Below are 13,373 nucleotides of genomic sequence, written 5' to 3'. Positions count from 1 at the left end.
TTTAGTTCATCTTCATCAATCAGATACATCTCTTCTTTGCTCTACAATCACCGCCCATTTCACCGACAACGAAGTTCTACGTTTCTTGTGTTTACTTCATTTCGCTCTTCATCTTTCATTTTCTTCATTCAATATCTCTGTGAACACTAAATAGATAAGAAATTTCCTTGATCATGCCATCATTTACTATGATTTTCTTCTCTTGATTCGTTGATCATCACAGTCAGCAAGTTTCAATTTAAAGTGTTGTTTTTCAGAATGCTCTCAAGACTCACTTCTCGCTCGTTTGGAACCTCAGCTGCATGCTCGAGAACCAGTTCGATCTGGCGAGACAAGCGGGAAGTGGCATTCCCAGTAGCTGGTAAATCGCCAAAAGTTGTTTCGCTGGCTGATGCCGTTCGTGACATCAAGAGTGGAGACAATGTATTCGTTCACGGAATTGCCGCCACTCCAACTCCATTGCTTCAAAGTCTCTCAGAGCACGCTGTTGCTAACAATTTGAAGGGAGTCAAACTGCATCACTTGCACTTGGAAGGAGCTACACCGTGGACCGCTGAAGGTGTTAGAGGTGAGTCGAAAACTCGATGTTCTCAGTGATTATATGAATGGAATTTCAGACAGAATCCGATCAAACTCTCTTTTCACTGGACACAACTTGAGAGCCGCTGTCAACAACGGAATTGCCGATTTCAATTCGTGCTTCTTGTATGAAGTTCCACTCTTGTTCCGCAAGGGAGCTATTAAGCTGAATGCTTCCCTTATCCAGGTTTCTCCACCAGATGCCAACGGATATTGCTCTTTGGGAACTTCAGTCGATACTGCCCGTGCAGCTGTCACCAACTCTCCACTCATCATTGGTAAAGAAAATAATTGTTATCAATCGATTCTCTAATTTGTATGCTTCAGCTATGGTCAACAAAAATATGCCACGCACATTTGGAGATGGAGTAATCCACGTTTCTCATATTGACTACCTCGTCAATGAAGCAGATGGATTCGAGCTTCATCAACGTAACATTGGTCAACAAAATGAGCAAGAGAAGAAGATTGGACAGATCATTGCTGAGAACCTTGTTGATAACGGAGCTACACTTCAAATGGGTTAGTTATTGGAACAACTGGACGATTCTGTTTTTAATACTAGTTTTTCAGGTATTGGAGCTGTCCCAGATGCTGCTCTCTCTGCTCTTAGCAACCACAAGGATCTCGGAATTCACACCGAAATGTTCTCGGACGGAGTTCTCGATTTGATTGAAAAGAATGCCATCACAAACGCTAAAAAGGCAATTCACCCAGGAAAACTTGTTGTATCGTTCGTCTACGGATCCACCAAGCTTTACAATTACCTCAACGACAATCCACTTATTGAGTTTGGAGATGTGAACTGGGTTAACGATCCAGCTGTTGTTCGTAAGAACCCTAAAGTTACTGCCATCAACTCCGCCGTTGAAATTGACTTGACTGGACAAGTTGTCTCTGATTCCGTTGGAAAACGTTTCTTGTCTGGATTCGGAGGACAAGTCGATTTCATCCGTGGAGCTGGAATCGGAGATGATGGACTCGGAAAGCCAATCATCGCTCTTCCATCTATTTCGAAGAAGGGACAAAGTAAGATTGTGCCATACATCAACGAAGGAGCTGGAGTTGTTACCACACGTGCCCACGTTCACTACGTTGTCACCGAATACGGAATTGCTCAACTTTGGGGCAAGAACATGCGTCAACGCGCCTACGAACTGATCAAGATCTCCCACCCAAGCCAACGCGAAGCTCTCGATAAGGCCGCCTTCGATCGTTTGAAGGTTATGCCATCTGCCGATTAATAATTTTAAGAATTTCTCTATTTCTTCCGGGTTCCTGTGTATTCTTCTCTTCTTTTTTGATTGTAGGATGTATTTTTAATTTTTTTTTTTCTCTGTTTTCGTTTGTTATCTTTTTTCAAATTCCTCTTCTTGCATGTACATTTGTAAGAGCAATAAGTGTATGAATCGGTTGTTCTAATTTCTGAATTTAAATGTGAAGAGAAAGAGAGCAAATAGCCTCCAAAATGATGAACTATCAATAGTTGATAAGAAAACGGCAATAAAAACAAGGTGATAAAAAGAAGGCAACTCCGTAGTTCATTTCATTTGCATCGTTTTTTTCTATTGGAACTTATTAAAGTTGAATTCGAACCAGGATAGTTTTCTTCGAAATGACATAACTTTGGTAAACTACAGGTAACGGTTTTGAAACTCGAGTAATCAGAAGATTGGGAAAAAAAAGTCTTCCTATTCATTTTTGGCTACATACGACTACAGTATAGCATACTGATTCTGTTTCTCTGTCGTCTCTTCATTATCTCTTCTCTTGACCTTTTCGGAAAATGATAAGGCGATGAGATGATGAACTGAACACAGATTTTGTCGCCGACTGCCTCCGCACAACGTCTTCATCAAAATGGCAGTTCTTTCGAAACTTCAACTCTTGGGACAAGCTATTCCAGCTAAACAATATGCACCTGGAATGGTTGGAATGTTGGCTGTCTTTGCATTGGTCAAGTTATATAAACAGGATATTCGGTACGTTTCTGTTCGATGAGATCACAATTCTTATCATCAGAGAAATCGATTATATTGTCTCCATTCAAACTACAATCTGATCAATTTGTGATGATTGAGGGATTGGATATTAGTAGTTTAGTTTTTAGTTTCGATGTTCATCCAGAATATTGTAGGAAATCTGAAATTTCTGAAAGTAGGGATGATGTATATTTATTTATGTTTTTTGAGAGAACCGTTGAGAAAAATTACTTTTTTAAAATTTTTTATGACACAATATTTGCCCTGTACTTTTACTCATTTAGGCCTTTTTTAACTTCAAAAAGCTAAAAAATAACAGAGAACATAGTTGGGGAGCCATTATAGGGGCTGCGTTATTAGGGAGGTTACTGTAACTTCAGTTTTTTTTTCATTTCAGAGGAACGAAGCATCTCGTTGCGAAGACGAAAAAAGATGGTTCAAAAGGACAAAAAGCCCACGTGGATGGAGTTTTTCTCAGCAAGTTGGCTCGAATTCTGAAAATACTGGTTCCGAATTTATTCTCGAAAGAAACGTTTTACCTGGCTTTAATTGCTATTTCTCTCCTTTGTCGTACTTATGCAGATGTCTATATGATTATCACTTCTACCAAGATTGAAGCGTAAGTTAGGTACATTTTTTATTGCGTGCAAATACTTATTTCAGATCAATTATTGATCGGAATCCACTTCTTTTTGCTCTCGAAGCGTTCAAATATGTTCTCAATCTGCCAGCAATATCAGTGACAAATGCACTTCTGAAATTCGGAATTGCTGAATTGAAACTTCGTTTCCGTGAGAGACTTTCCACTCATTTGTATTCTCAATACTTGAAGTAAGTCAATTATTTCTTCTTCTTCTTCTTCTTCTGAAATATTATTTAATTGATTCCAGAGGATTCACCTTCTATAAAATGTCGAATTTGGATACGAGAATCCAGAATGCTGATCAACTTTTAACTCAAGATGTCGACAGATTCTGTGATGGAATCGTTGAGTTGTACTCGAATCTTTCAAAGGTTTGTTCTTCTAACAGAACTTAAAATTAGAATTTAAATATTTCCAGCCAATTCTTGACGTCTTCTTGTATCTTTTCCGTCTTGGAACTTCTCTCGGATTCTCTTCTCCATCTATTCTTTTCTCATATCTTCTGTTCACTGGAGTTGGTTTGACTTATTTGAGAAGACCGGTATGTTGCTTCTAAAATTTGATTTATCTTCTGGAAATGAGTGTTTTAGATTGGAAGACTGACAGTAGAAGAGCAAGCATTAGAAGGAGAATATAGATATGTGAACTCAAGACTTATTATGAATAGTGAAGAGATTGCATTCTATCAAGGAAATCAAAGTGAGAAGGAAACTATTATGAGTACTTTTGCAAGTCTCGTTCAGCATCTCAGAAAGATTATTTTGTTCCGGTGAGTTTTGAATTTAAAAATAGGAAAGATGTGTTGGTTTTGGATGAGTGCTCATAACTCATCGTGACATTTGAAACTCAAACAGAGCTGGTTTCCAACTCTTGACATTGCAAGTTATGTTTCGGTTTAAAGTTTTTAAGAGAAGGTATCAAAAAGTGCTCTGTCCAATCAGAAACATCTAGAAGTCTCGTCTAGAAGTTTAGGGTTTTCAGATTCTTTTAAAATCTCATTAAAAAAAAAACTTAATAATAATTTGAGATAATTTGGTTACAAAACAAGGCAACCTCATAAACTCACTCACTATTTTTCCAGATTCTCAATCGGATTCGTCGACAACATCGTGGCCAAATACCTTGCTACTGTCGTCGGATGGTATGCAGTGGGAAGCTCCTTCTTCGATAAACAACACAAACCATTCATCGGTTTATCTCGTAATGAATTGATGCAAGAATACTACAATTCTGGAAGAATGATGTACAAAATGGCAGAAGCACTCGGAAGATTGGCTCTCGCTGGAAGAGATATGACTAGATTGAGTGGATTTACAAGCAGAGTGGACACTCTTTTGAATGTTTTGGATGATGTGAATAATGGAAACTACAAGAGAACGATGGTTGGAGAGAAGGACGATTCTTCGAATGCTCTCATGAAAAGTGATTTGGTCGCTGGATCAGGAAACTTACTTGTTTGTGATAATGTCATTCGATTCGAGAGTGTTCCATTGGTCACACCAAATGGAGATGTTCTCATTGAGAGTCTCGATTTTGAAGTTCCATCGGGAAGAAATGTATTGGTTTGTGGGCCGAATGGATGTGGAAAGAGTTCATTATTCCGTGTTCTTGGAGAACTTTGGCCACTTTTTGGAGGAACTCTGACAAAACCAGCAAAGGGAAAACTATTTTATGTTCCACAGAGACCATACATGACACTTGGAACACTCAGAGATCAAATTATTTATCCAGATAGACCACTTGATATGATTAGAAAAGGAATCAGTGATAAGGATCTGGAACAAATGCTCGAGAATGTTCAATTGACTCATATTCTTGAAAGAGAGGGAGGATGGTCAGCAGTTCAAGACTGGATGGATGTTCTATCTGGTGGAGAGAAACAGAGAATCGCGGTAATTATTGAAAACACAGCATTCAAATGCTGACTTAATATGTTTCAGATGGCTCGTCTATTCTATCATAAACCACAATTTGCAATCTTAGACGAATGTACATCGGCAGTTAGTGTTGATGTGGAAGGCAAGTTGAAAAAATGAAGAAAATTGAAAACTTTGCCCCTTTGGGCCAATTACTGATAATGGTTTTGAGCTCAAAAAAGTATAATTACAATATTTTTCATAGTTTTTTGTCCTAATTTTATTACCCCACAATCTAGGCTACAATAAAACTTTTGGTCCTAGTCCCGATGGTATCTAATCAAGAAAATTCACAATTAAATCTAGAAAAAAGATCATGAAAACTATACAATTCAGTAGAAAAAAGCTCATTAAAGCTTATCAACTCGACCCTAAAACTTATTTCTTTCAGGAGCAATGTACCGTCTGTGTCGTGAAATGAACATCACACTGTTCACAGTTTCTCATCGAAAATCTCTCTGGAAATATCACGAATATTCTCTTTATATGGATGGACGTGGATCTTATCGTTTTGAACAAATTGATGATCAGTCTGATCAATTTGGATCTTAAATTTATGCTCTTCTTTTTCATTTCTCCTTTTTATTTTTGTTATTACCCTACAAGCAGGTCAAAATAAATAAATAAAATGAACTTTAATTTCTATAAGAAACGAGACAAAAATGATGCGAAGTATTGAATATCCGGTCCCAGTTGCAGCAGACAATCTTTTCAATTTCGGATCCTTATCAAAACGGAATTCTCCTCCCACTTTTTTCCCGTTTCAGTCACGGAATAAGCCTCTTTACATAAGGCGGTAGTGGTTATCAGTTAACAACTCGGACGCGTTTTGGTGCCTCAATCATCACTCAATTCCCCCTTTTTTGATTTATCGCTTGAAACAATACGGACAAAGTTGTCTTCTATTTTCTTAACTTCCTCCATTTCTCTTTTCTACATTCCAAACATTTCAGAATAACTTGCGGACAGAATGGCTGTCTTATCAAAACTACAGCTTCTGAATTCGACATTGACTTATAAGAACTGGTCACCAGCTTTTATTGGAATTTTCGGATGTATTACTATTGCTAAAATCTATTCCGCAGGTTTTAGGTAAGCACGCTTCTGTTGAGTTCAAGGGAAATCAGAGATAATGAATTTTGGATCTCTACCCTGGACATGCAATAAATTGAATTAAAAATTTTAGAGAGTAAAAATCGAAGTTTTCTTGATGTCCACCAATACGACAAAGATACTAGTCAGTGTCAGATTATTAATTATATTTTCAGTTTTATATTCCTATGATTTTATATATCGTTCGTCTTGATTCTTGATTCTAGACTAGCCAATCATCATCTCCGAATAAGAATCTACTTCTAAACTACACTGGTGCATTTCTACGTTAAGCCTATCAGTAGAGAATCAAAGATCTTCGAAAGAGATGTTAGCTGAAAAATAAGTTTTGTCAGATGACACTTCATATGATTTATGACAAAAAATACAACAATAGAATATGTTTTTATCTATTAAAAAGTTATTTATCGTCAAAAACTGTTTCAAAAGATCTTGATAAAAACAACAAGCTTACTAATTGAAATTTGACTACAGAACAAAAGCTCATTTACTTTCAGAAATGAAGGAAAAGGACTTTCTTTATCTGAAACTGTTGGAGTTGGGACTGTTAAAAAGTCGAAGGCTTCTCTCAATGCGGAATTCTTCGCCAAGTTGCAAAAACTTCTGAGAATCTTGATACCTGGTGTATTCTCAACTGAAGTTTTCTACATGATTGTCATCGGATTTGTTCTTCTTGGTCGAACAATTGCCGATGTTTACATGATTACAAATGCAACAAGTGTTGAAGCGTAAGTCCCTGAATCTCATCAATTCTGGTTGCAATTTCGAATGAATTCAGGTCAATTATTGATCGGAGTCCCATTATGTTCGCCATGTCGGTGTTCAAATATTTCCTCAATTTACCAGCTATTTCACTTATCAATGCTCTTCTCAAAGTGAGTTTTATCTTATCGTTAATTTCCGTTTTTCGACGGAATTAAAAGTATAAACTAGCACCATTTTTCATATTCAATTTCTATTTTCAGTTTTCATTGTCTGAATTGAAACTGAGATTCAGAGAGAATCTCACAAAATATTTGTATGGAAAGTATCTTGGGTGAGTTCAAAAAACACAATTTACGGTTATAAAATGACAATGATTTCAGAGGATTCACATACTATCAGATCTCAAATCTGGACAACAGAATTCAAAATCCAGATCAACTTTTGACTCAAGATGTTGAGAAATTCTGCGACGGAATCGTGGAGTTGTACTCAAATCTTTCGAAACCAATTCTCGATGTGTTCTTGTACGTTTTCAAGTTGGGAAGAGCTCTCGGATGGGAAGGACCAGGACTTCTTTTCGGTTATTTGATGGCTTCAATGGTGGTTTTGACAAAGCTGAGACGACCGGTAAATAAGAATTCATATGCAGAGCATTTGATGTTTCATTTCAATTTCAGATTGCCAAGTTGACAGTTCAAGAACAAGTTCTAGAGGGAGAATACAGATATGTGAACTCAAGACTCATTATGAACAGTGAAGAAATTGCATTCTATCAAGGAAATAAACCAGAGAAACAAGCATTGATGGGATCATTCAACAACTTGGTTTATCATTTGAGAAAGACTATCATGTTCAGGTAACATCTGTCGGATGAATAGTCTGGAAACTTTATTATTTTCATTTAGATTCACTCTCGGATTTGTCGACAACATTGTTGGAAAATACATCACAAATATTGTCGGATGGGTGGCTTGTGCCAAGACATTCTTCGATGTAAACAATGAGAAATTCAATGAAATGGACAGAAATGAATTGATGCAAGAGCTCTATAATAATGGAAGAATGATGCTGAAACTGTCGGAAGCACTCGGAAGATTGGCTCTTGCTGGAAGAGATATGACTAGATTGAGTGGATTCACAACGAGAGTTGATACATTGATGAAAGTGCTGGATGATATGAAGGCTGGAAGATTCGAGAAGGCACAAGTTGCAGATGAAAGTGGAGAAGAACATCAGAGATTGACACTCAAAGCAGGAAACGGAAAATTAGTTGCTCAAGATAACATGATCAAGTTTGAAGACGTTCCATTGGTTACTCCGAATGGAGATGTTCTCATTGAATCTCTTTCTTTCGAAGTTCCATCGGGAAGAAATGTATTGGTTTGTGGTCCGAATGGATGTGGAAAGAGTTCATTGTTCCGAACACTCGGAGAGTTGTGGCCAGTGTTTGGAGGAATTCTGACGAAACCAGCCAAGGGAAAACTGTTTTATGTGCCACAAAGACCGTACATGACACTTGGAACTCTCAGAGATCAAGTCATCTATCCAGATACTGTATTTGATATGAAAATGAAGGGATTGACTGATAAGGATCTGGAACAAATGCTCGAGAATGTTCAATTGACTCATATTCTTGAAAGAGAGGGAGGATGGTCAGCAGTTCAAGACTGGATGGATGTTCTATCTGGTGGAGAGAAACAGAGAATCGCGGTAATTATTGAAAACACAGCATTCAAATGCTGACTTAATATGTTTCAGATGGCTCGTCTATTCTATCATAAACCACAATTTGCAATCTTAGACGAATGTACATCGGCGGTTAGTGTTGATGTGGAGGGTAAATAGATCAAACAGTGTGAAGTATAGTGTATTCAATTTTCATTTTCAGGAGCAATGTACCGTCTGTGTCGTGAAATGAACATCACTTTGTTCACAGTTTCTCATCGAAAATCTCTCTGGAAATATCACGAATATTCTCTTTATATGGATGGGCGTGGATCTTATCGTTTTGAACAAATTGATGATCAGTCTGATCAATTTGGATCATAAATATTTTCCTTGTTTTTAGTTATTTCATTGCAGAAAGATTTCATGTAAATAAAGTTTTTCGCTACCTTTTTCTTCTCATTTTCCGCAAAACAAATATTCTTTCTTCTTATCCTTTTGATCTTTTAAAAAACCACTGACTTTAAAAGATCGAACACCCTCCTGAAGAAATAGTGTTTAAAGAAGAGAGACGGATGTCTTTCCACCTCCTTTTCGCTCAAACATCATTCTTTAGTTATCGATTCTTTTCTAATGCAGTCTATCTTTTCGTGTCTCAACCACTATCTTTCTGTTTTATATATCATTCTTTTTTCCGGAAAGAATTGTTCCTTCAAAATATTTAGTTTGTCCTCTTTTCTTTTTGTTAATTGACCACTTCCACGCCGTTATTACGGAGTGTCGTTTGTCCACGTATCAATGAATTCAAATGTTTCAGTTGTCGGTGATCTCTCGTGGTAATTCTATGCAGCAAGTCATGACGTTTTTCTATTATTTCGCTTATGGAAGTAATCTGCTCGGTGATAGAATTAGATATAAGGTTGGCTGTTTCCATTCATATCCAAGGAATACATTATTTCTTTAGCAAAAAGGAGCTGAATATGACTGCAACGGAAGGCTCGACAATTTCCGTCTGGAGTTTGCCAATCATTCATCGAGATGGCAAGGAGCACTGGCAACTGTGATGGAGGAAAATGGAAAAGAGGTAGAGAATGACAAGGAAAGAAAATGAGTATTCACAAAGATTTTTTCAGGTTTGGGGATGTGTTTGGAAGATGCCGAATGAGTATTCTGATTCACTAGACGAACAAGAAAAGGGATATCATCGGTTAATGGGTTAGTTTCTGAATTCTCACTGTGATAGAAACAAACTAAGCATTCCATTATTGGGTCATCTTTTGATTAAAGACTACTAGAATCTCGAGAAATCCTCAAGTTAGTAGTTTTTTCATTGGATGAGTTCAACCTTTCAGTTGAAATGGTCCAACTTTGAGAGCGTGTCTGATTGTTACAGCTAGTAGGTCTCTAATGAATCCTACTGATTAAAAGTAGAGCTCCATTTTTGTAGTTGACGACTTTTTTGCACGGGCTTTCCCTAAAGAGTTATGGTCATTTTAAGTGGACAGCTCAAAAATCGCACTATTTTGCACTGAAATTGGTCGAATGAGGGAGAAATTACTTTGTCAATATGTAACTTGGTAGGGACTGTTCGTAAAAAAAAGTCGTCAACTACAAAAATGGAGCCCTACATTCGATCTGTAGGATTCATTGAAAACCTACTATATTTTTGCACGGTACTGTACACACGAAACATCTGTTTCATATCTGAAACTTTTCCTATTTTCAGTTCCTGTCCAGACCTCCCATGGCTTGATCATCTGTCGAACATACCAATTTTCGGATCTTGAAGCCGACCCAATGCGTCCATCTCCGCATTACAAACTTGTTATTTTGGAAGGAGCCAAAGAGCACAAACTTCCGAATGACTACATCAAGAAACTCGAATCAATTCCCGACAATGGATTCAAGGGATCCGTCGACGTCGACATTCCACTTCTAGCCAAATTGAATGTGAAAACGGAAATGTGATATGATCTCAGTCATGTTTTAATCTCGTTTTAGGTTCACTTTCACGCTTTATTTCAAATTGAAATCTGTGATAATTTATTTTGTTTTCTGTGAAAATGTAATTTATTTCCTTAATGAAAGTTTGTTTAATTAGTACAGTTCACGGTCTCCTAGAACGATTTTAGGGGCAGATTACGTCATCAATCGTGGAATGTCACGAAAAATGAAAAATTTCTGAAAATTCACACGTGAGGGAGTTTTTGAACGGGGAATGAAGCGGTAATCCATTTTCTCGAGAACCAGGGCAAATCTCAAAAAACTGTCACACAGTTTTGTTCAAAACCGTGTTATGAACCCACCAGTAATTTTTTGTGTTTTTCTGTTGGGTAACTTTTGAGTTATCCTTTGTTGAAAAATCAACTGAAAACCCCCTACTTTTTCAATAACTTTGAAATATCTGACCTCATTTTGCATATATCAAAAATCCGTTCACACAACTTTTTTCGAATGTTCATTGGCTACCATTTGCACTCTTTCATTACGTGTTTGCTTCTAAACAGACCGAGTTATCCCAGCAACTCCATTTCGGACAAGAAAATAGTGCCAAAGCAAAAAATGACATAACTCGATCAGTTTAGAAGCAAACACGTAATGAAAGAGTGCAAATGGTAGCCAATGAACATAGGAAAAAAGTTGTGTGAACGGATTTTTGATATATGCAAAATGAGGTCAGATATTTCAAAGTTATTGAAAAAGTAGGGGGTTTTCAGTTGATTTTTCAACAAAGGATAACTCAAAAGTTACCCAACAGAAAAACACAAAAAATTACTGGTGGGTTCATAACACGGTTTTGAACAAAACTGTGTGACAGTTTTTCGAGATTTGCCCTGGTTCTCGAGAAAATGGATTACCGCTTCATTCCCCGTTCAAAAACCCTCACGTGCGAATTTTCATTAATTTTTCATTTTTCGTGACATTCCACGATTGATGACGTAATCTGCCCCTAAAATCGTTCTAGGAGACCGTGCAGTTTATCATTCTAACAAGTAACAGACAGACAACTTTTCACCTCATTTCGTCCAATTTAAGACGCAATTTGTAATGTTTTTCACACATTTCAACAATGTTTTTCTTTCGATTCATCGCCCAATCGGTCCGAAGAACGTCGAGAAAGAAGAAGGCGACACAAGGAAACAAGTTCCTTTTCGAAATTACTTCTACTTCATCATCATTGTAGCTTTAATTCGATTTCAAATCATTGCACTTTTCAACTGTTTTTTGACGAATTTGACACTTCGATTCATAAAGGGAGACAGAACGTTTTTTTCAGTGTCGGATATTTTTATATGGTTCGACGCAGAATTCATGGGACAATCGAAAATCCTCTTGGAGGTAAGCACGAAAATCGGTCTAAAAGAAGTTATCAGCAAAACAAGGGCCAAAAAAGGGGTTTCGTGGTGATTTTGCAGTTCTCGCTGTGTACGTGAAATTTGATTGCCATGAGTATTTTCTCATTTTTTCCACTAATTTTTCTCTTCTCGTCTCTCTTGAAATTAATGATTAAAAAACCCCACGAAACCCGATTTTCGGCTCTTCTTTTGCTGATAACTTCTTTTAGACCAATTTTTGGACCTAGCTTCTAAAGGATTTTCGATTGTCCCATGAATTGTGCGTCGAACCATATAAAAGTATCCGGCACTGAGAAAATAGAAAATATTTTTTTTTGTTTGATATTTTGTATGTTACACTTTTGATTACTGAAAAAAGTTTCTAGACTTTTTACTCTTCAAACATAAATATCGTCTCAGATAATAAAGTTTCGAGCAGTCCAGACCACGTACATTTTATGTTTAGTTACCATGGAATTTCCAAATTTCTCTTCTTCCCATCCCAATTCAAATTCTCATTTCATCCCATTCCTTCTTCTCTTTTTCTTCTTTCGCAGAAGATTTTCTTACCGTTATCTGAATGTCAGAAGACCAAGGCACAAGAACAATTAACGACTACTTATTTGAACTTTTTCGTGTTTGTCAATTAATTGAAAATTAGGAGAAACTGTTTAGAGAGAAAAGGCGGAGAAGGAGAAGAGGGACTGGAAGTTAGATGGTTAGAACACACAAATACTATTTTATCAGTTTGTTTTCGTATTTCTGCTAATCTTCTGTTTTTTGTAAGAATAGTATGTAGAACACAGTCTTAATTTTTTAAATAGTTCCATTCTTTTTCAATTTTCAGTCTTGAAGCTCCATTAGAAGTTCGTATTCTTTGAGATTTAGGATATCTTCTCGTCTTCAGAAGTGTCAAAGTTATTACAAAAACACTTCTGCTCCTCAATAATTACCAGACTTGCAAAATTTCAGGTTTGAATTTTTGAACTTTTTTCCAATAGTTTATTTTCTGAAAATGTTCCTTTTTTTCCTCAAGAATATTCCTCAAAAACCTTTGAAGCCTACAAAAAATCGTTCTTAAAAAGCTATTTTAATTCGAAATTTTCGAAATAAATAAAAAATTTCAGTACTGAACTTCCGGGCCAACCGGGCCGGAGAGATTCTGATTTCGGCCCGCCCGGCCCGGCCGGTTGCAAGTCTGATAATTACAATCTACTGTTCTAGAATATTCCGAGGTCAAAGTAAACTTTGACCTCTTTCAGAATGATTCAGTGATTAAAAACAACAACAATCGTGTGTGTCCTAAATTAAAACAAAGGAGGAATTCCCCATGTTGTCCCCTTCAAAATGTTCTAATCAGTGTCACACGTTGACAAGTCCATTTCAATAAACAATACTCAAAGATCACCAATCCATTCTTTCGACCAAACCTTTC

At 36.9% G+C, this 13,373-nt stretch overlaps 4 protein-coding genes across 4 annotated transcripts; all 4 read left to right on the top strand.

Moving 5' to 3' along the window:
* Positions 1-258: 258 nt before the first annotated feature.
* Positions 259-1,823, top strand: GCK72_006365 (uncharacterized protein; the record flags this gene model as incomplete). The annotated part of the gene is made up of 4 exons (XM_003113617.2): positions 259-568; positions 618-857; positions 907-1,101; positions 1,153-1,823. 4 exons carry the CDS (start codon positions 259-261, stop codon positions 1,821-1,823), a joined length of 1,416 nt encoding a protein of 471 aa, XP_003113665.2.
* A 616-nt stretch (positions 1,824-2,439) lies between these two features.
* On the top strand, positions 2,440-5,240 carry GCK72_006364 (uncharacterized protein; the record flags this gene model as incomplete). Its single annotated transcript, XM_003113881.2, has 8 exons — positions 2,440-2,561; positions 2,959-3,180; positions 3,225-3,392; positions 3,452-3,575; positions 3,623-3,745; positions 3,795-3,973; positions 4,286-5,096; positions 5,145-5,240. The coding sequence occupies 8 exons, from the start codon at positions 2,440-2,442 to the stop codon at positions 5,238-5,240; spliced, it is 1,845 nt and encodes a 614-aa protein (XP_003113929.2).
* An 850-nt stretch (positions 5,241-6,090) lies between these two features.
* Positions 6,091-8,987, top strand: GCK72_006363 (uncharacterized protein; the record flags this gene model as incomplete). Its single annotated transcript, XM_003113680.2, has 9 exons — positions 6,091-6,212; positions 6,731-6,961; positions 7,012-7,108; positions 7,199-7,269; positions 7,319-7,565; positions 7,616-7,794; positions 7,844-8,648; positions 8,697-8,775; positions 8,827-8,987. The coding sequence occupies 9 exons, from the start codon at positions 6,091-6,093 to the stop codon at positions 8,985-8,987; spliced, it is 1,992 nt and encodes a 663-aa protein (XP_003113728.2).
* Positions 8,988-9,459: 472 nt separating this feature from the next.
* Positions 9,460-10,571, top strand: GCK72_006362 (uncharacterized protein; the record flags this gene model as incomplete). The annotated part of the gene is made up of 4 exons (XM_003113794.2): positions 9,460-9,522; positions 9,568-9,687; positions 9,737-9,818; positions 10,330-10,571. The coding sequence occupies 4 exons, from the start codon at positions 9,460-9,462 to the stop codon at positions 10,569-10,571; spliced, it is 507 nt and encodes a 168-aa protein (XP_003113842.2).
* Between the last annotated feature and the right edge of the window lie 2,802 nt (positions 10,572-13,373).

This window comes from Caenorhabditis remanei, chromosome II, assembly GCF_010183535.1.
Source record: "Caenorhabditis remanei strain PX506 chromosome II, whole genome shotgun sequence".
Classification (NCBI taxonomy): Eukaryota; Metazoa; Nematoda; class Chromadorea; order Rhabditida; family Rhabditidae; genus Caenorhabditis; species Caenorhabditis remanei.
The sequence above is the reverse complement of the archived record's forward strand: the minus strand, read 5'-3'. Positions and strand labels throughout refer to the sequence as shown.